General features: G+C 43.6%; 1 protein-coding gene across 2 annotated transcripts in view; it reads right to left on the bottom strand.

The window, feature by feature from the left end:
• Positions 1–3,656: 3,656 nt before the first annotated feature.
• Positions 3,657–24,764, bottom strand: part of LOC139532204 (neuroligin-4, X-linked-like) — a 77,797-nt gene continuing 56,689 nt past the window's right edge. For both annotated transcript variants that reach the window (XM_071329521.1, XM_071329522.1), the window contains 3 exons: positions 14,291–14,476; positions 9,104–9,893; positions 3,657–6,078 (listed from right to left, as the gene is read on the bottom strand). In XM_071329521.1, the coding sequence (XP_071185622.1) occupies positions 5,184–6,078; positions 9,104–9,893; positions 14,291–14,476 (1,871 nt within the window). In that variant the 3' untranslated portion in view covers positions 3,657–5,183. The remainder of the gene's footprint in view (positions 6,079–9,103; positions 9,894–14,290; positions 14,477–24,764) is intronic.

Below are 24,764 nucleotides of genomic sequence, written 5' to 3'. Positions count from 1 at the left end.
TGGATTTGTGCTGGGCTCTGAAAAGTCTGCTTCAACCCAGTAGTTGAAAAATGTTAAGAATGCATTGTTCAGATATTGCATTAGTAGTTCCCTAACATATTTACCTTGTTCTCTGGGAGTTAAAAACTATGGGGGGAGGAGTGTAGTATCTGGGATCTACATCTGTTTATATTAGTTACTATGCTGTTACTAAGCAGTGATGTATTACGACAGTGTACGTTACTACACCTAATAGGAAATGCACATGCGCACGAGTGTGCCCGGAAAAACTGTAGAGCAGGAGAGGTTTTGACTAAACGAAAACTAACTGTACTCCCGTCTCCTGCCTGGTCATTTCTCCACAACACAAATATTACATAAAGAAAAACCCTTGAATGAGTAGGTGTTCTAAAACTTTTGACCGGTAGTGCATTTAGACCTGTTGTTGCATATATTGTGTTATTATATGGCTGCTTATGACACCTACATAAGAGTGTAAAAACACACAAAACCTACCACACAAGGCAAAACATTCCATTACACCATAACCTACATGTCAACAGTATGTCAGTTGACCATTTTAATTGATAATTGTAATTGCTCACACATTGATGTCAGACACGTGCCTATCTATATTGCTGATGGCTGGGATGAATGCAGGAGCAGATTTTAGGAGCATGACAAGTCACCCTCTTTTTGACTGATGACTGGTATAAGGGCATGCACGTGATAGGCCTATCTGCCATTAACATGACAGTGTCATAAAGTGTATTTTCTTAGTCCAGGTAAAGTGACACAGGATGGTCACTGCTTCATGACAGTGTCAGAATAAAGAAAAGGAAACTTCTTGGCAGGAAAAAAACTAATTGGAATAAATTAGGGTTTACTGAGCAAGAGGCCAAGTACATTAGAGTGTCTAGTTTGAGAAACAGACGCCTCACAAGTCCTCAACTGGCATCTTCATTAAATAGTACCCACAAAACACCAGTCTCAACGTCAACAGTGAAGAGGTGACTCCAGGATGCTGGCTTTCTAGGCAGAGTTCCTCTGTCCAGTGTCCGTGTTCTTTTGCCCATCTTAATATTTAATTTTTATTGGCCAGTTGAGGACTTGTGAGGCATCTGTTTCTCAAAGTAGACACTCTAATGTACTTGTCCTCTTGCTCAGTTGTGCACCGGGGCCTCCCAATCCTCTTTCTATTCTGGTTAGAGCCAGTTTAGTCTGTTCTGTGAAGGGAGTAGTACATAGCGTTGTACGAGATCTTCAGTTTCTTGGCAATTTCTCACAATTTCTCAGAACAAGAATAGACTGACAAATTTCAGAAGAAAATTATTTGTTTCTGGCCATTTTGAGCCTATAATAGAACCCACAAATGCTGATGCTCCAGATACTCAACTAGTCTAAAAAAGGCCAGTTTGATTGTTTCTTTAATCAGCACAACAGTTTTCAGCTGTGCTAACATAATTGCAAAAGGGTTTTCTAATGATCAATTAGCCTTTTAAAATGATAAAATTGGATTAGCTAACACAACGTGCCATTGGAACACAGGAGTGATGGTTGCTGATAATGGGCCTCTGTACACCTACATAGATATTCCATTAAAAATTGATTAAATAAAAAAGTTTCCAGCTACAATAGTCATTTACAACATTAACAATGTCTACAAGGTATTTCTGATCAATTTGATGTTATTTTAATGGACAAAAAAATTGCTTTTCTTTCATAAACAAGGACATTTCTAAGTGACCTCAAACTTTTGAATGGTAGCGTACGTTCCTCTCCTGTGAAGCCTAGCTTCTTTAAACGGGACACATTTCATTTTAAAACTAATTGCAACGTTCATTCAAGCTTGATTTATGAATTCAATGATTAGATTTGGGCAATACAAATTAAAAAGTTTTAAATTCAAATGCAATATCCTAATACAAATTCAAAATTATGGAATTCTTATTCGATATCCTAATACAAATACTAAATTGTCGAATTCTATTTAACATCCTAATATAAAATCGACATTATGGAATTCAAATACAATTTTGGTTGGCACTGAAATAGCTCCATATCTCTCTCTCTTTCTCCCTGCACAACTGATTTGAAAACCATTGACAAGTACTGCGAATGTGAAAAGAGGACAATATTTTTCTCCAAGCAAAAATCATGAAAACCGTTAAAGGGAATTTTCTCTAGGCCATTATCGTTACCTTGGCAGCCGGTCAGGTCTCCACCACACACAGATGAGAGTTCCTCTCCACTTAACTGTTCAGCATATATATTGGCTCAGAAGATTTCATATTCATCTATTAGGGTCCTTCCACCTAGGGAGGGAATGCAATCAACTGACTTCCATGCAAGAGGTATTTACCTGCATCTTAATTCATGGTTGGAAGAAAAACACCACACACAGCAATAATGTGAAGGGAGGGTGTAGTAGTAGCAATAGCAGTGTACTAGCGAGCTATAGGCTGGTCACAGTGGGCTTGACTTTATGCCTTCATGGGCCCTTCCCCAATGGTATTGAGTCAGACTCCTCCCTCATTCCTGCCCACTCTTTATTTGGTTCGCTACCTTGTCACCGTGGCGATCGATACCACTCGGTAATGGCTGCTTGGAAGAGCCGAGGGACTTGAATGACAGACAGTGGTGGGACCGAGCTGAGCATGTCCCAGGCTGAGCTGCCTGACTCTGAGCTGAGTGATGGAACGCTGTAGCTGGCTTAATTAACTTCCAGTCGAGTCTGGAGTATTAATGCTCAGTGAACCCCACCCCATTACCCCTAGCATAAACAACCTACCAATTAAGAAGAAGAGCTGTTTGCGCGTCCAAAATGATACCCTACTCACTTTATAGGGCCATAGGGCTCTTCAAAAGTAGTGCACTGTAAAGGGAATAGGGTCCAATTTGGGACGGATGCCTGGTCTACTCTACAGACACACTCCATGCATGGTCGTGTGTTTTCACTGGTTGTCTTAAGATACATATTTTAACATGCAGTTTGAGACATAACCAGACTAGACAGATAATGTAGTTAATGAAGACAACATATTAAATGATCTTGGCACTTTGGCAAAGTTTTTTTTCTGCCTCATAATACCAATTTTCTTTGCCCCCAATCTCTTGCATCAGGGCCTTATACACTGTAGGTCTACAAATGTCAAAGAGATTCCTTTTTCCTTCTGTCAAGTTAGTTTGAAGAGAGATCATACATTGACCCGTGGGAAGGAAGGAAGGAAGGACAGCATTGCAAAGCAATTTTACACCATACAGGATGCAAACCCTTGTATGCAAATACCACTAGAGACCCTGCAAACCCAATGCAGCTACACACTTGGCTATTCAGCTCATACATGTGTCTGTTTTTCCTTTCCACTTCCTGAGCAAAGTGGCAATTTATCAAGTCTGTAAGTCAGTGGTTTTGTCTTTGCTAAACTATTTACAAATTCCGATATAACATTTTAAAAGTTTTGGTTGTTAAATTGCCAGTGTTGATAGTGAATAGGAGTAGAGGACGGAATTGCAACAAGATACAGTATATCCATTTATATGGAAACGCATGTCTTCATTGTGTTAGATAGCAAATGAAGGAGTCGTATTCAATAGCACGTGTTCCAAATCCTGCATATCATGCAACATTTCTTACACAGACTGGCACACACACGTTTAAAAAATGTCCATGAAGCTTTTCTTTAGAAAATACTGTGATATTTTATTAAAAATGCTGCAGAAAATCTTTATACAGGTGTCCAGCCAGAAATATCATCTATCACTGAAGGCCAAACTGCAAACAATATCAGACAAACTAAGTCATTTCAAATCCTACATCAAAACCCTTGGTATCTTGACAGTTGATGGACCAATGGTAAGGATACATCTTTCATTGAATTTACAAATGAGGCATTATTATAAACATTTTTATATGTACTTGCTTTCGGTTTTTTCTGTAATAGGATGCGGAACGGAAATCATTTGGGTTAATGTTGACTTTGTATTGTACTTATAATTGTTATTATTAATAATATCATTTATCATTATTATTATTTACACTCATTCACTTGTGTTATAGTAACCCAACATATCAAAAGCCTGGCACAATACTTTACATATTGCTAGCATATGACAATTTGAAATATCTAACATATACTTCTTTACAAACATATCCAACTAATATTGATACCAAAATCCACTGCCTTTTTTCTAAGTAATACATTGCTGGTCACATTAGAAGCTCAGACAGTGGTGAGATTGCTGCTAGACATAAATAGCCAACAAACCAAGTGATTAAAAGCAGAACAATATGAATCGGGTGACAAAACATGGACTCACGCTATCAAACCTAATTTTGAGACAGAATCAGAATGCTGTCTGAAAATGTAGGTTATAAAGCAGTTATCAGACATGCATTGTGTCAGAAATGGATACAAAGGACACACAGGACAATATAATGGTTGTCTAGACGATGCACAGTATGCTCCCAAAAATGGATAGTGTTCGCACTTTTTTATCTGCTGCTGTGAAAACAATGAAACACAGATTTTAATACAAAAACAATGGCTAATGACTGATACTGTTTATTTACATGCACCTCAACAGTAAGAACACGCTTGGAAAAGCCATAGTTAAACTCAAACAACAATAGAAGCTCTTTAAATTTCTATTTTTTGTTTATTTTTACTCACAACTATATACTGTTTTTTACAAAGTTTTCATAAATACATGTCAGGCTGGGGGGCGTTTTAAATTCAGTGCCCATGACTAGTCTGTCATACTTTACCAATGCAGTAGAGTGGTAATTCACTGTACAATTGTGTGTTGTTGTCCTATGATGTACTTGATGGCACAAAAAGCTTTTTGAGTAATCCTTATCATCACTGTAACCCCTCATTGTTTTTTATTGTCTATTCAAGCATTCGACAGCAGATTATTCGACTTGTCTTCAGGTGTTGCTCTTTCGGTAAAACTCTCTTCGATTCATTCGAGAAACTTCACTCCGAAAACAGTATTACTGTAGTAACATTCACTTTTCAAACATGTCATTAGAAGTCCATATTTGACTTTGATATACTGTTCAAGAAGGCATGGTAGCAAAATAACATCTCATCCACTGAGATGAGTTCTGTGTGAAACACAGTCAGTCACTCTGCTCTCTTTTCTTAGTGCTTGTCCAACATAGGCCAGGCAAAATGGACGTTTGACTTCTCCACAAAGAGCTATACCCTGGTGGTGGAGTGTCCATGGGGCAGGTTGGTACTGTTCTGACTGCCGCCAAACGTGTTGAAGTTGTGAAGCGGCTGCATGGCGGCCAGCGAGTTGGGGATCATAGTTATGGTGCTGGGCGTCATGAGGGGGATGTCGTCTGGAGACCTACGTAGTGTGAGGGTGTAGTCAGGCGGGCAGGTGAGGCGCAGCGTGTCGTGGGCCTGGAGCGACTCACACTCGTGGTGGTGCTCGTGATCCATCTGCTGCTGCTGCTTCATCTGCAGGGACATCAGCTCCTCGCTCTGCAGGTGGGCGATGTCATTGGCGTTGGCCGCCGCATTGGCCGGCCCGGCGGAGATACGCTGTGGGCTTGGCCCGCGCCGGTTTGACTCATGCCGCCGCTTGTCCTTCTTGTAGTAGAGCGCAGCGAACGCCAGGATGTTGAGGAAGAGCAGCGACGCTCCCACGGCGATGGTGACGCTCAGCTCCGTGGAATAGTCCCGTTTAGTCTCGATAACCACGGCTGATTCGTCGGTGAGGTCCTCACCTTTCCGCTGGTCAGTGGTCTGCTTGGTGTTAGCGGAGGGAACCCCAGGGTGGCGGGTGGTAGAAGGCCGATTCCCCGGGAAACGCTTGGTGTAAGGAAACGGGGTGGTGTCCTGCGGCGGTATCTTCGTCGTTGTGGATACATACTGGAACAACTCGTTTATGTTGTGGAGGTGTGGAACTAGTTCCAGCCAGAAGGCTACCTTAGTGGCCCGGTAGTGGTCCCTGACCCTGGGTTTCAGGCCGATGTGCAGGTAGAGCTGGTCCTTGGGGTTGTACTTCGACCAGGCAACCTCTTCAAAGCGGTTGGGTTTTGTATGGATGAACTTGGTGTCCTGAGGAACGGGCTGGTTTGGATCTCTGAAATAGAGAAGATTAAAAAAACATGAGTAATTATGAAATTATTATACAATTGTCCTTTCCAGGGCAGTGTTCTACAAAATGTTTAAAAAATAGAGAGAAAAAAGGGCAGTATTCTGAATAATGGCCACCTAAGCATTATTTTATCTCTAGGCTTGTGAAGTCAATGCTCGTGAAATTGAAAATTATTGACCCCAAATATTAAAATATACTAGAAAGAAATGTTATGTTATATTCCTCCCAAGTGAGTCAATGTGGTCATTATTACCTCTGTAATATATATATATATATATATATATATATATATATATATATATATATATATATATATATATATATATTTCTTTAAGCCCACTGAAGGGAATCTTCATTAAAGTAAAAAGAAGATCAAGTCACAAATGGCCACTAAAACTACCCATTAGATTCACTTTAGAGCTGAGTCATCCTACTGTACAGTTACAAGACTCATATAATTGATTAATGCAAAGCATATCCTGTGCCCCCATGTTTAACGTTCATAACAAACACCTCTGTTATTCATAGAACAAATCTGCAATAGTATGAAATGTCCCAATATCCTAGATCATGTTAACATTTTACTGTAGCATAGCCTTTTTATTCTCCCATTGACATTTTAAAGTAGATATTATAGTGGACTGCCTCAGAGTTGGAATCGAGCAACTTTCCTGTGACATTGTGACTGTGATTTCATTAACTTTCAAAGGGAGACAGAGGCAAGGAGTACAATCGAGACGACAACCTTGGAGCCTGACACTGTTGAGTGAGTGGAAGTGTGAAAGGAATGGATGGGGAAGGGGGAATGTCCAGCTGAATGCTGAACAGAAAAAAAGGCCTCATCTTGAGTCATACACTGCACTCAGGCACCAGGGGACACTCAGGACCCATCAGACCATTCAAGATGACCTCAGATGCAGACCTGGGTTCAAACACTATTTGAAATCATCTAAAATACTTTAGCTGGGTTTGATTTTGCTTGCCTGACCCAATAAAACCGATTGATTAGGCGGAAAACGGCAAACTCGGCCCACCTGGCACTCCAGGCGGACTAGAGCCAATGCTAAAATACATTTGATAGACGTCAAAATAGGTATGTACCCAGAGTTCTGCTCTGCTCACGAAACGAGCTCTAAGAGTACAGAGAGACTGGGAGACTGGGAGAAGGCCGCTTTTAGCACAGCTCCATCCGTCCATCAGGTGGCCTACTAGATAACAGTGGTCTCAGGGGATCAGGATACATTTAACTGGCTAATCCAGCATGACAGTATCTCCGGCTGATGGAGCACTGTTTAATCCTGTCCTTACCGATCACAGCAGGATCTAAGTATGTCGTTCATTTGTAAATGGAAGGGTGGGCAGAGAGAGAAAAAAATTGGAAACTATGTCTGTGCATCCCTGGAGAGTAGGATTCAATTAGATCTGATTCAATATGCTATTATTCAATACAAAGCTAATCTTGTGACATTTTGCTTTGTCATTCTATTTGAGAGAACTTGTATATTTGTTTGAGTCACTCTGAACGTCATGGGCCACATTCACTATCCCACATTTGCAAAGACGTTACCAAAATGGGTATATTGCATGTTTTACATGTTTTACACTGTCAAAATGTCACCTCTTGGTAAATTAATCTAATCTCCCTGAAATGGATTCAGTGACTGTCTAGTAATAGTTGTGAATCCCAGTACAGTATCACTTAAGGCCTGTAGCCCTAATAGCAGCATAGGGAAGCGTCTGCTGTAACAATATGCCATTTTCTCCAAAACCAAAGACTTGGAATTAAGACAACGCTCCAGGCATCCCATGCCCATCGGACTGATAAATACTTAGCAAGCTATTCACATGTATCTCAGAAGGTCCATAAAACATATGCTTTCACCATGCTGTCAGTCTGTTTTGTGTGATAACAGAAGTACATTCAGATGGAGGCTAGTCTACACCTCCTAAGAGACTTGTCGTCGCAGGTTTATGGAAATAGCAAAGTCATAGATGTAAAATAAACCGCATGTCGGTCTACCCGGCTTCTGCTTTTTCGCCAGAGGGAGGTGGCTTGCACATAATACTTACATGTATCTACTCAGATGCTCACAAATGTATCCAATCCTATCTCCCTCTGTTTGACACAAAGCCTCTCTTTGCAGGTGAAATAAAAAATCTGCTTTTCCAGTCTGCCATGTGTTCCCAGCTGTCTTCATTTTTAGCTGACTATAGCCTGCATGTGCAGTGTGTACTAAGAAACACGCACGCACGGATACACATACACAGAAACCTCACTCATTGTTCAGTCCTCAGCTTCCCTGTGTATTGTACTTTTGTATTTTGTACATCACCCCCATTCCAAAGCACTGAGATGAGAAGTTAATGATGTGCCTCTCATCCCTCCGAATCCCCTGTCTGTTGTCGGGAGCCGTTTTTCTGGAAAACCCTCAATCGAGCGAGGAAATTGAGGATCGCAACGGGAGTGTTTGCCTGCAGTTGGAGAGACTCTTGTGAAAAATGGACACTCTCGAATGCCATGAATTTGCTTTGGGTTCCTGCTTTGTTTGAAGAAGCACTATGGGAAAGCAAAAAGCACTCAGAGTAAAAGATCCTCCCCATGTCAATAACGCTGCCAATCTATCCCCTGCTGAACTGGGATCAGTTGGACGCTAGCCAAGCCGGAGAGCTGGGGGAGGAAATGCTACAGCCTATGAAGCTGTTCAAGAATTTATTTATTCACCTTAAAATTAATTTTCAGTGTGACTGGGTCGCAAACATCCTGCTACCTGGCTAATCCCAGGGTTCAGGAAACAAAGACGTGATCCAAATATCAAGTGATATCTGCAAACGGCAAAGCCTTAATGAAAACCAAAGCCTCTATAAGACTTGTAGAAGCACTGATTTGTTCAGTTTAGTTGAAGCTACGCTCCCATAACTTGCTACGTGTCTTCTCGGTCCATGACGGATATTTATCCACTTCAAATAAACAATCTGACAGACAGTCGAAAAACTAAATTGGACAACCTACCCTGTCTTGGCGAAGTTAGTCCAGTAGGTCATAACCACTGCGCTGAGCATGACGTCGTTCTTGGAAAAGTTGCAGTTGAACAGATCCGTGGGTCCGATCATCGGGATCCCGAACACATAGGGCACCTCGTCTCCATGTGCCGAGTCAGCCCAGCTAGGCTTCATGTCACTCTGGCAGTGGTGGTAGAAGGCGTAAAAATACGTTGGCGAACCATACTGGGCATGGAGGTCCGCTGTGGCTACGGCCGGCGCCACCCACTGGTGGTCGGTGAAGAGTGCGACTAACGTCTTCCTTCTTGTCTCGGGGTTCTCCTTGTCGGCCCAGTCAGTGTACATGAACTTAATGGTCTCCCTTAGTGTGTCCTTGCCCTCCGGGTAGCCGTAGAGGTGATCCACAAAGTCCGACACGGCAAAGTCGAAGTCGTTGGCCGAGACGCCGTCCTCGCTGTCCACGCTGCCCTCCACAAACTTGAACCCTTCGCCTTGGTTGACCCCCAGCATGATGTCGTAGTTGAGGAACTCGCCCTGCTCCATGAGGATCTGGGGGTCGTCCGGGATGACATCGCCGTCGATGACTGGGCCGAAGGCGATGTGGTACTTTGCGGGTAAGATGTTCTGTTCGATCAGCTCCTTGTAGTTCTTGCTCTGGAGGCACTCCACCAGGTCGATGGTGTCCAGCATGTTGCAGCCCACCTTCTCAGCCAGCATCCGTGTGTACTTGGCAGGCTGGTAGTTAACCGCCCAGCTGGACAGAGCTGTACCACTCTGGATGATGGCTTTCTGGAAGAGATCTGAAAGGGAGAAAACTGATGTTAGACACAACAAATCTCACACATGGTGTTTGCTGTTTTTCACAAATGTAAAAAAAAAAAAATGCAATAAAACTACTAAAAGAAAATACACACCTGGAACAGCCACATTGGTATTTACTCAGTATATTAATACTTTTTATTTTCTGGTCTGTTTATGCTAGGTATGTGTGTATATGCAGTGTGTATGTATGTATGTATGCAGTGTGTATGGGTATATTATTGTACTGCTCTAGGGATGTAATTATTGTTTGGATAACCTTACTGACTATTATGTATTGATGTATTGTATTATTTTCATTCTATGTGATGCTCAATGCAGAGAACGCCACAAGAAGAATTATCACTGAATTATCATAGTGAATTATTGTAATGTTTGTTAATGTGTCAATTAATCCCATAAGGGATGGGTTGCCAATTGACGATTTGACGCAAAAGTAAAATTGAATTCATTAATTCGGTATTATTTAAGTAATTCTGATGTAACATCTTCGGTGAGTGCCATAGAAATCAGACAGAGATACATGTTTACTGCATATCCTCCTGTACTGACAAAATATGCAGCAAAAGGATGATTAAGGACATGGACAGGGACACCACATCTTGTCAACGCTGGTCATAATAAATTAATCAGACTGAAAATAAAAGACACATTTGTTTATTCTGAAATGAGGCCTCGGGCCACTTATTCATCCTGATTTATGTTGGAGCTGCATGTAGCTTCACGATCTGTCTGCCACTGCCACTCTGCAAATAGGCCACAGCGCACTAGGAACATGTTACATTTTCCCCCCAGTATTTTCTAAGTTCTATTTATATCCTTGTGATGGTGACTCAACAAGGACGACTTGAAAAGTATGTTTCCGAGCCGCAGAAGACGAAGTCTCCCTCAAGGCCTAGTTAGCAACAGAGGTTTATTTCGCTTTTTTCCCCCCATTTCCTCTGGTTAAAGAATATCAGTTAAAGCCTGACTCACCAGAAGTTAATTTAAATATGTTGCATCTGCCTCCTGTGTTTACCTCATTCTGCTTGCTGAGGCGTGCCTGTGGAGCCGTGAAACAGAAACATATCATGTCCAACAAAGGGAGCAGCGATGAGGGGCTACGGCTCCCATGCCACCTGGGTCTGGCTAAAGGGAGTGATGCAGGAACATAGCTGCCTGACTAACAACAGCCCTAGCACCAATCCAGGTGATAGGATACTGGGCTGACCTCGGTAACCCAGAACCAAATCTAGTGAGAGGGATTTTAGTCTGGGGGGGTGGGGGGGGGGGGAGGAATTGGTAAAATGTTTGGCCTAGTGTGAGTGATGGAACCAGGCTGGCGGATGTTAAAGAAATAATCCACTCAAAAACTATCTTGTCCCTTTTGGCCCAGTAGTTGTCTCTTCTTAAAGGAATAATTTGTTTCATTAGTCCACTTTTGATACAGTCCCAAAATGTTTTGCACGTCAGCAATCAAGTCTTCAACATAGACAACTTTCAAAACGCTAATTGTCACTTACTACATCATAATGATAATGCAAAATGCATCACATAATGCAAAACACATCATCATGATGATGTGGAAATTAGGATTTTGAAAGTTCTATATCTTGAAAACTTGATTGCTGAAATGCAAAACATTTTGGGACAGTATCAAAAGTGGACTAATGAAACAAATTATTCCTTTAAGGAGAGACAATTACTGGGCTAAAAGGGACAAGAAGATCCCTGAATCTGTCTGGTAACATCTCTTCCCAACTTGAGTGTCTTTTTCCGTCCCTATCATATATATATATATATATATATATAGTACCAGTCAAAAGTTGACACACCTACTCATTCAAGGGTTTTTATTTTGACTATTTTCTACATTGTAGAATAATAGTAAAGACATCACAACTATGAAATAACACATATGGAATCATGTAGTAACCAAAAAAGTGTTAAACAAATCAAAATATATTTGAGATTTGAGATTCTTCAAAGTAGCCACCCTTTGCCTTGATGACAGCTTTGCACACTCTTGGCATTCATTGTTTGAATTGGACTTCTGTGAGAACGACGATGAAAGAAAGGACTGAAAGCAGAGGATTTATGTTTTTTTAGCAGCAGCGGGCATGGAGAGAAATTAAAGTCCATTGACGAGTGCAAGACATGTCTATTTCCTGCCGTAACTGATATTGACTTATATTGATGGAAATAAAGCCTGAAGTTGCGAGATGTGCCGGTTAAGATCCATCTGGGGCTTTGCCCTATGGAGACTGAGTAGGTAATGCTGTTTTCACAGTCATTTACTCAAATAGCTCCTGGTGAGATTCAGCTGCATAGAAAGAGAACGAGAAAGTACAGCTAGCTATTCAATTGTCTATCTCTGTTTGCGTTCCAAATGTCATCCTATTCCCTATATAGTGCACTACTTTTGACCACTATAGGGAATATGATACCATTTGGGACGCAGTCTTTGTTTGCCTCTCTAAAATGTGCTGTGCACTGGGCTGAGGAGAACAACAATGACACTTAATGAAACTCACATTTCTAGGATACTATTTTCTAATGATAATAAAAAAACAGCGAGATGTAAATGTAAAATGTTACGGCGGTGAGCCATTCTAATATTCTTGATATCCACCTACCACTTTTTTCTGGCTGGTCACACAAATATCTAGTGGCTGAGGTAGGCAATATTGTACACTTGAGTGAACCTGTGAACACACTCTAGTTGTTATCTCTGCTATGTGGCCATCAAATGTGACGCTACGTTCTCTGAACAGTCGGGATGGTGCATCCTGACTGTTTAAATAACGCATAGGTTGCGTCCCAAATTGAACCGTTTTCCCTATGTAATGCAGTATGTTTGATCAGGCGCCATGTAGGGAGTAGGGTGCCATTTGGGACACAGCCATACCCTCCCAGCGAGAGAGATATTCCTGTTTGAAACAAAATCTCTCTGTAGATATCTATCAAATAAAGCAATACATATAATAAAACATTTCCCCACAGGTATTTATTTAATTACCATATTCTAAAATTATTGCTGAAGTTCATATGACCATATGAATATAATTAATAATCATTCAGTGCAGTGTATTGTCACGCCCTGGCCTTAGTTATCTTTGTTTTCTTAGGTCAGGGTCAGGGTCAGGGCCGCCTGCGCTGCCCGTCTGCCCAGCACCGCCTGCGCTGCCCGTCTGCCCAGCGCAGTCTGAGCTGTCCGTCTGCCCAGCGCCGCCTGCGCCGCCCGTCTGCCCAGCACCGTCTGAGCCGTACATCAGTCAGGAGCCGCAAGAGCCGCCCGCCAGTCAGGAGCCGCCAGAGCCGCCCGCCAGTCAGGAGCCGCCAGAGCCGCACGCCAGTCAGGAGCCGCCAGAGTCGTCCGCCAGTCAGGAGCCGCCAGAGCCGACCGCCAGTCAGGAGCTGCCAGAGCCGCCCGCCAGTCAGGAGCTACCTCTCAGTCATGAGCTGCCCTTCAGTCATGAGCTGCCCTTCAGTCATGAGCTGACCTTCAGTCATGAGCTACCCCTCAGTCATGAGCTACCCCTCAGTCATGAGCTGCCCCTCAGTCCGGAGCTGCCCCTCAGCCCGGAGCTGCCCCTCAGTTCGGAGCTGCCCCTCAGTCCAGAGGCGCCCCTCAGTCCAGTGGGGTCATTTAGGAGGGTCGCCGTTCCTAGGAGGCCACCAAAGCGGGGAATGACTATGGTGGAGTGGGGTCCACGTCCCCTACCCGAGCCGCCGCCATAAGAAGGCCCACCCGGACCCTCCCCTTCTGTGTCAGGTGTTGCGGTCGGAGTCCGCACCTTTGGGGGGAGGGGGGGAATGGGGGGTACTGTCACGCCCTGGCCTTAGTTATCTTTGTTTTCTTTATTATTTTAGTTAGGTCAGGGTGTGACATGGGGGATGTAGGTGTTTTGTCATGTCTAGGGGTTTTGTATGTTTATGGGGTTTTGTCTAGTCTAGGTGTTTGTATGTCTATGGCTGCCTAGATTGGTTCTCAATTAGAGGCAGCTGTTTATCATTGTCTCTGATTGGGAACCATATTTAGGCAGCCATATTCATTGGGTATGTGGTGGGTGATTGTCTATGTCTATGTTGCATGTTTGCACATTGTTTATTATAGCTTCACGGTCGTCGGGTTTGTTGTTTTTGTTTAGTTTGTAAAGTGTTCTTCGTTTTCGTCTTCATTAAAAATAGAAGATGTATTCTAACCACGCTGCGCTTTGGTCCTCCTCTCTTCCACCATACGACGATCGTGACATGTATAAATCTCACAGTGGACGCCGAGATTTATATATGTTCTGATTCATAAAAAATTCAAAAGGAATTGTATTCACTGACTTATATAAAAAAGATTATATAATCTCAATGATTTCCAAGGAATATTTTTGGGGACTATACATACCCTCTGAGTAATGAGAGAGGGTGAGCAAGCTAACACACGATGCCCCTGCACCAGAGCCGAAGATTGTCACTCTCTTTGGATCTCCTTTGAAGGCCTGAATGTTCTCTTTGATCCACCTCAGGGCTTGGATCTGGTCCAGCAGTCCATAGTTCCCCTTGGCTGCCTGGTCCCCTGTGCTTAGGAAGCCTGTGTGAACAACAAGAGACAGAACAAACTCATTGATCACCTCCTTGATCTCCCTCTAAAAACAGCTTGTCATTGAAACAGAGGGGAGACAGAGGGACAATTCCTATTGGACAATATTCTGTACCTGGTGGTGATTTAGAAATGTATCATAAAGCAAATTAAATAAAGCATAAAGTGTAAATACAATGAAATTGAATTTAAATGAATACATTATTGCACCTGCTAACACTTTTCATTGTAGATATTGTTGTCTTTGTGACCATGGGACAAAGAAACACAGTACAGTTACAGTCACACACACACACAAAGAACAGTACTTACATCCCTAGGGGGTGTCTCAAAACATATAGTAATAGCCCGCCCTATATTTATCACCACAACGAATGGAGGTAAATGTGACGTGAATACATTGAAGTTCCAACGGTCAGTGAAATAATGGATGACCCCACCCAGGGATAAATGGCCTGTACAACACAACACAAAGGGACAGGAAGGAGTTACCTGGCATTCTCAATAAACCCTTCTTATGGAACCAATTGTTACTGTTCTATAAGAATTTAAGCACTCAGCGAGTCAGCAACACCCGCATGCTTCTAGTCTTATTATCCAGTCAAATAGCAAAACTCTTCAGTAAGTCACAGTGGTTCCTAATGACCTGGGAATCATCACTTGCTGTTTAGATCAAGAGAATAATGTAGGATAATGTAGGACTGTACTCCCTCAGTCATTCAACCTGAGCTGGCAGGAGTGATTCTAACCGAACCACCATTATACTGAGAGTAGCGGAAGAGAAGACAGAGAGACAGACAGAGAGAGGCAAAGGTCCTTTTCATAGTCAACATTCACTTGGTTTGGCTTCGACTATACAGTCGAATGTGCAGATAGAGAGACAGACAGAGAGAGAAGGTAAGTTCCCTTTTCATAGTCTGAATTCAACCACACGGCTTTGACTTGGATTCGACTCTATACAGCCGAGTGTCAGGCCAGACAGACAAGCTTGTTGATATGCTTGTCGAAATCAGAAACTTGTTGTCAAATTAGCTGATTAGTTTCAACCCATTAGGTGGTGGGCCTTTAGAGTCTGCGTGAGACGGCCACCGGGGTGTCTGGTCCTCGCAAGCGCCAGGCCTTGGATGTCTTAGCCGTGTCCCTGGCACAGACAGCCCCCAGGCAGTGTCCCAAATGGTGCCCTAGTCCCTACATAGTACGCTACTTTGACCAGAGCACTGGCAAAAAAAAGTAGTGCACTATGTAGGGAATAGGGTTCCCTTTGGGACTCAGGCTCAGCTCTCGGCCTCCATCCCAGGGGGGAGAGCCTAGACAGAGCAGTCTACAGGCTACAGAACAAATCGGATGAAAGGATGGAGAGAAGAAGGAAAAGGAGGAGAAGGGAGAAGAGGAAAGATGTCCTGTGGCCCTGTGATAGGGAGTAGATCCAGTTGGTCATGGTCTGGCTGTGAGGTGGAGGGGATAGAGGGATGGAGGGGTGAGGAGGGGTGGAAGGGATGGAGGAGAGGTGGAGGAGATAGAGGGATGGCGGAGGGGTGGAGGGATGGAGGAGGGGTAGAAGGGATGGAGGAGGGTTGAGGGGTAGAGGGATAGAGGAGGGGTAGAAGGGATGGAGGAGGGGTGGAGGGGCTGGATGAGGGGTGGAGGGGATAGAGAGATGGAGGGGGGAGTAGAAGGGATGGAGGAGGGGATAGGGGGATGCAGGAGGGATAGGGGGATACAGGGAGAGGACAGACGGGTGGTGGAAGGGATAGCAGCAGAGGGTGTTGTGGGATTACAAGGCCCCTGGCAGGACTCACACTCCTGGGTGTATGACCTCCAGGCCTCAGCTTGGTCCTCTCTCTCCCCATCTCCCTCTCTCTCTTTCTCTCTCCTCAGTCTCCACTCACCACCCCTGTCTGAGAAGAGGAGCCGGGGAGAAGGCGACCGGAGAAGAGAGGATAGCCCACCAGTAACTCCTCAGGGTGTGTGAAAATATTAGTGAAAGCTTCCATTTCAAGAAGTTGCTGCAGATATTACTGAGGAGAACATTGCATTAAGATGTATTTATGGACATGAGCTTTGACGCTATTTTCTACAATTTGAACTGATATTGATTGATAACTGCTATAACTGATATTACAAAGCTTGTTAAAACACGCTATGCTAGTATATTTAACATCAATATCAATGTTTTGCATGGAAGAGCCTATCTTCATCTGTATCAAAAGAAGTGCAACACAATGCCTGATTAAATTCACTGTCAGAGACAACACAGATTAAACCTCCATAAAAATGTAGCTAATCAAACATGCTCTTCAGAAATAAAATATTCCTTGAGCAATATTATTTTAGTATTGATCTTACTCTGCCTGGGAATGCATCTGAGTAAAATGTTATTTGCAGGGTTGGCCTCACAATGTGCAGAATGTTAATATTGTAACAACAATATCACAGGGTCGACGCAGAAATGACAATGTCTTTCCAATGCATTTTTCACGTGTCTGGCTTAACGCATCCGCACGCATACAAGACATTTTGTGACTTTTTTGTTCGTTTTGAACTTCGGTAGGTTTTTTTCCCCGCTGTTCGGGCACACAACATTTTATCTCGAGGCCAGCCGAAGTTCGGGAACCGAAGTCTCAAATCAAATCAAATGTTATTGGTCACATACACATGATTAGCAGATGTTAATGCGAGTGTAGCGAAATGCTTGTGCTTCTAGTTCCAACCGTGCAGTAATATCTAACAAGTAATCTAACAAATTCACAACAACTACCTTATACACACAAATGTAAAGGCATGAATAAGAATATGTATATATAAATATATTGATGAGTGATGGCGTGCGGCATAGACAAGATGCAGTAGATGGTGTAGAATACAGTATATACATATGAGATGAGTAATGTAGGATATGTAAACATTATTAAAGTGGTGTTATTTAAAGTGACTAGTGATACCTTTATTAAGTCAATTTATTTAAGTGGCCAGAGATTTGAGTCTGTATGTTGGCAACAGCCTGTTGTTAGTGATGGCTGTTTAACAGTCTGATGGCCTTGAGATAGAAGCAATTTTTCAGTCTCTCGGTACCTGTTTTGATGCACCTGTACCGACCTCGCCTTCTGGATAGCGGCATGAACAGGCAGTGGCTCCGGTGGTTGTTGTTCTTGATGATCTTTTTGGCCTTCCTGTGACATCGGGTGCTCTAGGTGTCCTGGAGGGCAGGTAGTTTGCCCCCGGTTATGTGTTTTGCAGACCGCACTACCCTCTGGAGAGCCTTGCGGTTGAGGGCGGTGCAATGGCTGTACTAGGCGGTGATACAGCCCGACAGGATGCTCTCAATTGTGCATCTGTAAAAGCTTGTGAGTGTTTTAGATGACAAGCCAAATTTCTTCAGCCTCCTGAGGTTGAAGAGGCGCTGTTGTGCCTTCTTCACCACGCTGTCTGTGTGGGTGGACCATTTCAGTTTGTCCGTGATGTGTACGCCGAGGAACTTAAAACTTTCCATCTTCTCCACTACTGTCCCGTTGATGTGGATGGAGTCCATGATCATTCCCTTTGTTTTGTTGACGTGGAGTGAGAGGTTGTTTTCCTGACACCACACTCCGAGGGCCCTCACCTCCTCCCTGTAGGCAGTCTCGTCGTTGTTGGTAATCAGGCCTTCCACTGTAGTTTTGTCTGCAAACTTGATGATAGAGTTGGAAGCGTGCATGGCCACTCAGTCATTTGTGAACAGGTATTACAGGAGAGGGCTGAGAACACACCCTTGCAGGGCCCCAGTGTTGAGGATCAGCGGGGTGGAGATGTTTCCTACCTTCACCACCTTGGGGCGGCCCGTCAGAAAGTCCAGGACCCAGTTGCACAGGGCGGGGTCGAGACCCAGGGTCGAGACCCAGCTTAATGATGGTGGGTACTATGGTTTGGTGGGTACTATGGTGTTAAATGCTGAGCTGTAGTCAATGAACAGCATTCTTACATAGGTATTCCTCTTGTTCAGATGGGATAGGGCAGTGTGCAGTGTGATGGCGATTGCATCGTCAGTGCACCTATTGGGGCGGTATGCACATTGGAGTGGGTCTAGGGTATCAGGTAGGGTGGACGTGATATGGTCCTTGACTTGTCTCTCAAAGCACTTCATGATGACAGAAGTGAGTGCAATGGGGCGATAGTCATTTAGTTCAGTTACTTTAGCTTTCTTGGGAACTGGAACAATGGTGGCCATCTTGAAGCATGTGGGGACAACAGACTGGGATAGGGATTGGTTGAATATGTCCGTAAACACACCAGCCAGCTGATCTGCGCATGCTCTTGAGGACGCAGCTAGGGATGCCGTCTGGGCCGGCAGCCTTGCGAGGGTTAACATGTTTAAATGTTTTACTCACGTTAGCCACAGAGAAAGAGAGCCCACAGGCTTTGGTAGCGGGCTGTGTCAGTGGCACTGTATTGTCCTCAAAGTGAGCAAAGAAGTTGTTTATTTGTCTGGGAGCAAGATCTCGATGTCCGCAACGGGGTTGGTTTTCTACAGGGCTGGGGCTGGCGATGGGGCTGGTTTTATTTGACTGTAGACCCTGCCACATACGTCTTGTGTTTGAGCCGTTGAATAGCGACTCTACTTTGTCTCTATACTGACACTTTGCTTGTTTGATTGCCTTGTGGAGGGAATAAGCTGCACTGATTGTATTCGGTCGTGTTTCCAAGCGCCTTGCCATGATTAAAAGCGGTGGTTCACGCTTTCAGTTTTGCGCGAATGCTGCAATCAATCAACGATTTCAGGTTAGGGAAGGTTTTAAATGGTCACAGAGGGTACGACATCTCCGATGCACTTGCTAATAAACTCGCTCACCGACCCAGCGTATACATCAATGTTATTGTCTGAGGCTATCCGGAACATATCCCAGTCCACGTGATCAAAGCAATCTTGAAGCGTGGAATCCGATTGGTCAGACCAGTGTTGTATTGACCTGAGCACGGGCATTTCCTGTTTTAGTTCCTGTCTATAGGCTGGGAGCAACAAAATGGAGGCATGGTCAGATTTGCCGAAGGCAGGGTGGGGGAGGGCTTTGCATGCATCGCGGAAGTTTGAGTAGCAATGATCCAGAAAGCTACCAGCTCTTGTCGCGCATTCGATATGCTGATAGAATTTAGGAAGTATGGTTCTTCTTCTTGTTAAAATCCCCAGCTACAATAAATACAGCCTCAGGATTTATGGTTTCCAGTTTACATAGAGTCCAGTGAAGTTCTTTCAGGGCCGACGAGGGATCTGCTTGGGGGGATATACACGGCTGTGACTATAATCGAAGAGAATTCTCTTGGAAGATAATGCAGTCGGCATTTGATAAGGTAAGGAATTCTAGGTCGGGTGAGCAAAACGACTTGAGTTCCTGTATGTTGTTGTGATTACACCATGAGTCGTTTAATCATAAGGCATACACCCCCGCCCTTCTTACCAGAGAGATGTTTGTTTCTGTCGGAGCGATGCGTTAAGAAACTGGGTGGTTCTTCCGACTCTGACAACCTATCCCGAGTGAACCATGTTTCCATGAAACAGAGAATGTTACATAGAGAGGTCCGGACAACAGGCCCTCCGATTTGACACACTAAACTCTATCTGAGAAGTAGTTGGTGAACCAGGCGAGTTAGTCATTTGAAAAACCAAGGCTATTGAGTCTGCCGATAAGAATGCAGTGATTGACAGAGTCGAAAGCTTTGGCCATGGCGATGGCGGTTATGATATCGTTAAGGACCTTGATCTAGGCTGAGGTGCACCCATGACCAGCTCGGAAACCAGATTGCATAGTGGAGAAGGTACGGTGGGATTCGAAATGGTTTAGTGATCTCCTTGTTAACTTGGCTTTCGAAGATTTTAGAAAGGCAGGGCAGGATGGATATAAGACCATAACAGTTTGGGTCTAGAGTGTCTCCCCCTTTGAAGACGAGGAGGACTGCGGCAGCTTTCCAAATCTTTGGGGATCAAAGACGATACAAAAAAGAGGTTGAACAGGCTAGTAATAGGGGTTGCAACAATTTTGGCGGATAATTTTAGAAAGAAAGGGTCCACATCGTCTAGCCCGGCTGATTTGTAGGGATCCAGATTTTGCAGCTCTTTCAGAACATCAGCTGTCTGGATTTGGGTGAAGGAGAAGCGGGAGGTGGGGGGCTTGGGCAAGTTGCTGCAGGGAGTGCTGAGCTGTTGGCCGGGGTAGGGGTAGTCAGGTGGAAAGCATGGCCAGCCGTAGAAAAATGCTTATTGAAATGATCGATTATCGTAGATTTATCGGTGGTGACTGTGTTTCCTAGCCTCAGTGCAGTGGGCAGGTGGGAGGAGGTGCTCTTATTCTCAAAGGACTTTACAGTGTCCCAAACCTTTTTGGAATTAGTGCTACAGGATGCAAATTTCTGTTTGAAAAAGCTAGCCTTAGCTTTCCTAACTGACTGAGTATATTGCTTCCTGACTTCTCTGAAAAGTTGCATATCGCGGGGGCTATTCGATGCTAATGCAGAACGCCACAGGATGTTTTTGTGCTGGTCAAGGGCAGTCAAGTCTGGGGTGAACCAAGGGCTATATCTGTTCTTAGTTCTACGTTTTTTGAATGGGGCATGCTTATTTAAGATTGCAAGGAAAGCACTTTTAAAGAGCAACCAGGCATCCTCTACTGACGGGATGAGGTCAATATCCTTCCAGGAAACCCGGGCCAGGTCGATTAGAAAGGCCTGCTCGCTGAAGTGTTTTAGGTAACGTTTGACAGTGATGAGGGGTGGTCGTTTGACCGCAGATCCATCATGCACGTAGGCAATGAGGCAGTGATCGCTGAGATCCTGGTTGAAGACAGCAGAGATGTATTTAGAGGGCAAGTTGATCAGGATGATATCTAAGAGGGTTCCCATGGTTATGAATTTAGGGTTGTACCTGGTAGGTTCCTTAATAATTTGTGTGAGATTGAGGGCATCTAGCTTAGATTGTAGGACGGCCGGGGTGTTAAGCATGTCCCAGTTTAGGTCACGTAACAGTACGAACTCTGAAGATAGATGGGGGGCAATCAATTCACATATGGTTTCCAGGGCACAGCTGGGGGCTGAAGGGGGTCTGAAACAAGTGGCAACGGTGAGAGACTTGTTTCTGGAAAGGTGGATTTTTAAAAGTAGAAGCTCGAATTGTTTGGGCACAGACCTGGATAGTATGACAGAACTCTACAGGCTATCTCTGCAGTAGATTGCAAATCCGCCCCCTTTGGCAGTTGTTCTTGTCAGAAGATGTTATAGTTAGGGATGGAAATTTCAGGATCTTTGGTGGCCTTCCTAAGCCATGATTCAGACACGGCTAGTCCATCAGGGTTGGTGGAGTGTGCTAAAGCAGTGAATAAAACAAACTTAGGGAAGGGGGTTCGAATGTTAACATGAATGAAACCAAGGCTTTTACGGTTACAGAAGTCAACAAATGAGAGCGCCTGGTGAATGGTTATCTAGAGATTGGACATTGGCGAGAAATATGCTCGGAAGCGGTGGATGGTGTGCTCGCCTTCTGAGTCTGACCAGTAAACCGCTCCGCCTGCCTCTCCTGCGGCGACCGCATTGTTTTGGCTCGGCCTCTGGGATAAGAGCTCATGTCCAGGGTGGAGGTCCGAACAGAGGATTCGCTTCGGGAAAGACGTATTCCTGGTCGTTATGATGGTAAGTTGACATCGTTTTTATATCCAATAGTTCTTCCCGGCTGTATGTAATAACACTTGAGATTTTCTGGGCTAACAATGTTAGAAATAATTAATAAAAAAACAAATAACTGCATAGATTTTAAGGACATGAAGTCTACGCCCCTTCGTCTCTGATTGGTCAACTGTAGGGTTTCTTCGATAAAGTCTATTTTGTCATTCAACTATAGACGACTCGTTTTTCATGCACATTTTTTCACTTAGAAATTGTAACCTTCTCACCAGGCTCGAATTTGACTCTCACAATATTACCTTACTTAGAATATCTGAACAGCATGGGATAGTAGGTGAGAAGGATATCTCCAATAAGAATCCCTATTGTAAACTCACTAGGGCGATGACAACCAGGGTATTAACTTCAGATAGAATGATTATAGATTTTTGTTATTATATAAGGATATGCATTTAAATTAAACTGAAACAGTAAATAACTCCACCAATGCAACAGACAAGGTTCAAGATGTATATTATCACATTTTTTATGTACCACATGGTTTCTCACAATCCATGTCCAAATTACTTGGAAGCTTGCTTAAACCCGTCGGCGCGCGTTGGAGCTAAACAAAAAATGACAACACAAAGTCCCGAAGCACCCCACCATTGTAGTTACTCACTACTTGTATATATTTATTCAGCGAAGTATAACAGTTCCGACCGTGCAGGTGTCCTCACAAGATCCACAGCAAGCACAGCTATTAATGCAGACAGTACTCCTTAGCAGCAACAGATATCCCATGGAAACATGAACTCGTTAATCTTCCACAAGCAATTCTCTCCAGGTCTCGCACGATGCTAGGCTAACTTTGAGGCTGTCAAATACCTCCACGAGGAAACGGTAGCTTCAGTCTTTACTAAGTCTTTCTTATCAAAACAATAATAACTCTCTTATAAAATAAAATCAATATTTCCCTTAAAACTTGTAGGTATGGGTTTTGTTCTATTTTTATCGTCTTCTTTTATTGTTTTTCTTCACCAACACTGATAATGTATTCCCATCTTTCTCAACGTCTCTCCCTCTTTTTTCTCAACGTCTCTTTCCCAGGCCTCCTGTTAACCAGGTCAACTCTCCCATTGTCCTCAGCTTAACAAGCTACCTCATTTCTCAAAACTTAAACTTAAAGGAAAAACCAACCTATTCTCTTGTACATTAAATAAATATTTATTCAAAATAAATGCATTAACGACATTATAATTCAGCAGCAATTCGATCACCTTTTAAATCTAATACCAATTAATTATAACAAATAAACTCTATACTTGGTTTTAACAAGAGTATTACAAAATACTGCACCAAACATATTAGTTAAGATGTAAAATTGCGTGACTAAGATCTCCTCGACAAAAAAACATAAGAGATTTCTTGAGTTATTAATTATTACTACTTTGAGAAAGTGTATACTGGCTACGGTGTCTCAAAATGGCCAAACAGAACTATTGACTTTTTTTTTTCAAGTGAAGGTCTTTTAAAATAGTATGCGAGCATACTAGTTTGGTTCGCCTAGCCGACTTCGGCTAGCTGCCAGCCGTACTGAAGCATGCTGACTCCTTTAGAGGGAGATTGCACCATCAGACTAATCTCTCTCTCTCGCTCTCTCTCTCTTTCAGCCAGCCTTGTACTAATGCTGATGCTGCGGCAGGGCAGGGGCTGCAAGCTTAATGGAAGGCGGACAGCCATCATTCAGCCTCACAACAGTACAGATTAGGGTTTGAATGGCAGCAGTGACATAAGAGGTCTGCTTGGCCACACTGTCATTTAATGCCACTTTGTAAGGCAAGTATAGGGCTCCATCCATGTTACCAAGCATGTAGCAGCAGGTAGCCTAACGGTTAAGAGTGTTGGGCAAGTAAAGATCGCTGGTTCGAGTCCCCGAGCAAACTAGTTGAAAAATCTGCCGATGTGCCCTTGAGCAAGGCACTTTACCCTAGTTGCGCTGGATAAGAGCAACTGGTAAAATGTGATGTTACCAAGCAAAAGTCTCTATGGGACAATAAAGCATTCATTCTCCCCTGCATGATACTGGGTGACACATGCATTGCCTAAGGAATTTGGGGGGGCATTTATTCCAGAATGCATTTCCTGTGCTTTGTGTAGACATAGAATTATTGTGAGTATGGAGGTGAGTGAAGTATTAAAAGGAAATACAAGCTACAATTTTCACACAGTTGTCTTTCTTTGATACTGTGTGTGCCAAAGGCCTACAGTATGATACAGGACTATGACAAATGCATGTACTCTCATTGAAATGTCAAGATACTGTAGTCACACACACACATCCTTTCCATGTTCAGGCCATTTGGTGCTGCTGTCTATTGGATATGTTTAGACACCAGTTGAAGCTGCTGAGGGGGGAACGGCTTGTAATAATGGCTGGAACGGAATGAATGGAGTGGCATCAAACCATGTGTTTTATGTATTTGATACCATTCCGCTCCAGCCATTACCACAAGCCAGTCCTCTCCAATTAAGATGCCACCAACCTCCTGTGTTGGACACTTTACCTAAATGGTATTGATCCTGTGGAACCATGCTGTGCATTGACAGGACGATTGCACCGATTACACACCATGGGTCTGCATATTTTCCATGTACT

Source organism: Salvelinus alpinus, chromosome 10 (genome assembly GCF_045679555.1).
Source record: "Salvelinus alpinus chromosome 10, SLU_Salpinus.1, whole genome shotgun sequence".
NCBI lineage: Eukaryota > Metazoa > Chordata > Actinopteri > Salmoniformes > Salmonidae > Salvelinus > Salvelinus alpinus.
Note: the sequence above shows the minus strand (reverse complement) of the source record. Positions and strands in the feature narration are given on the sequence as shown.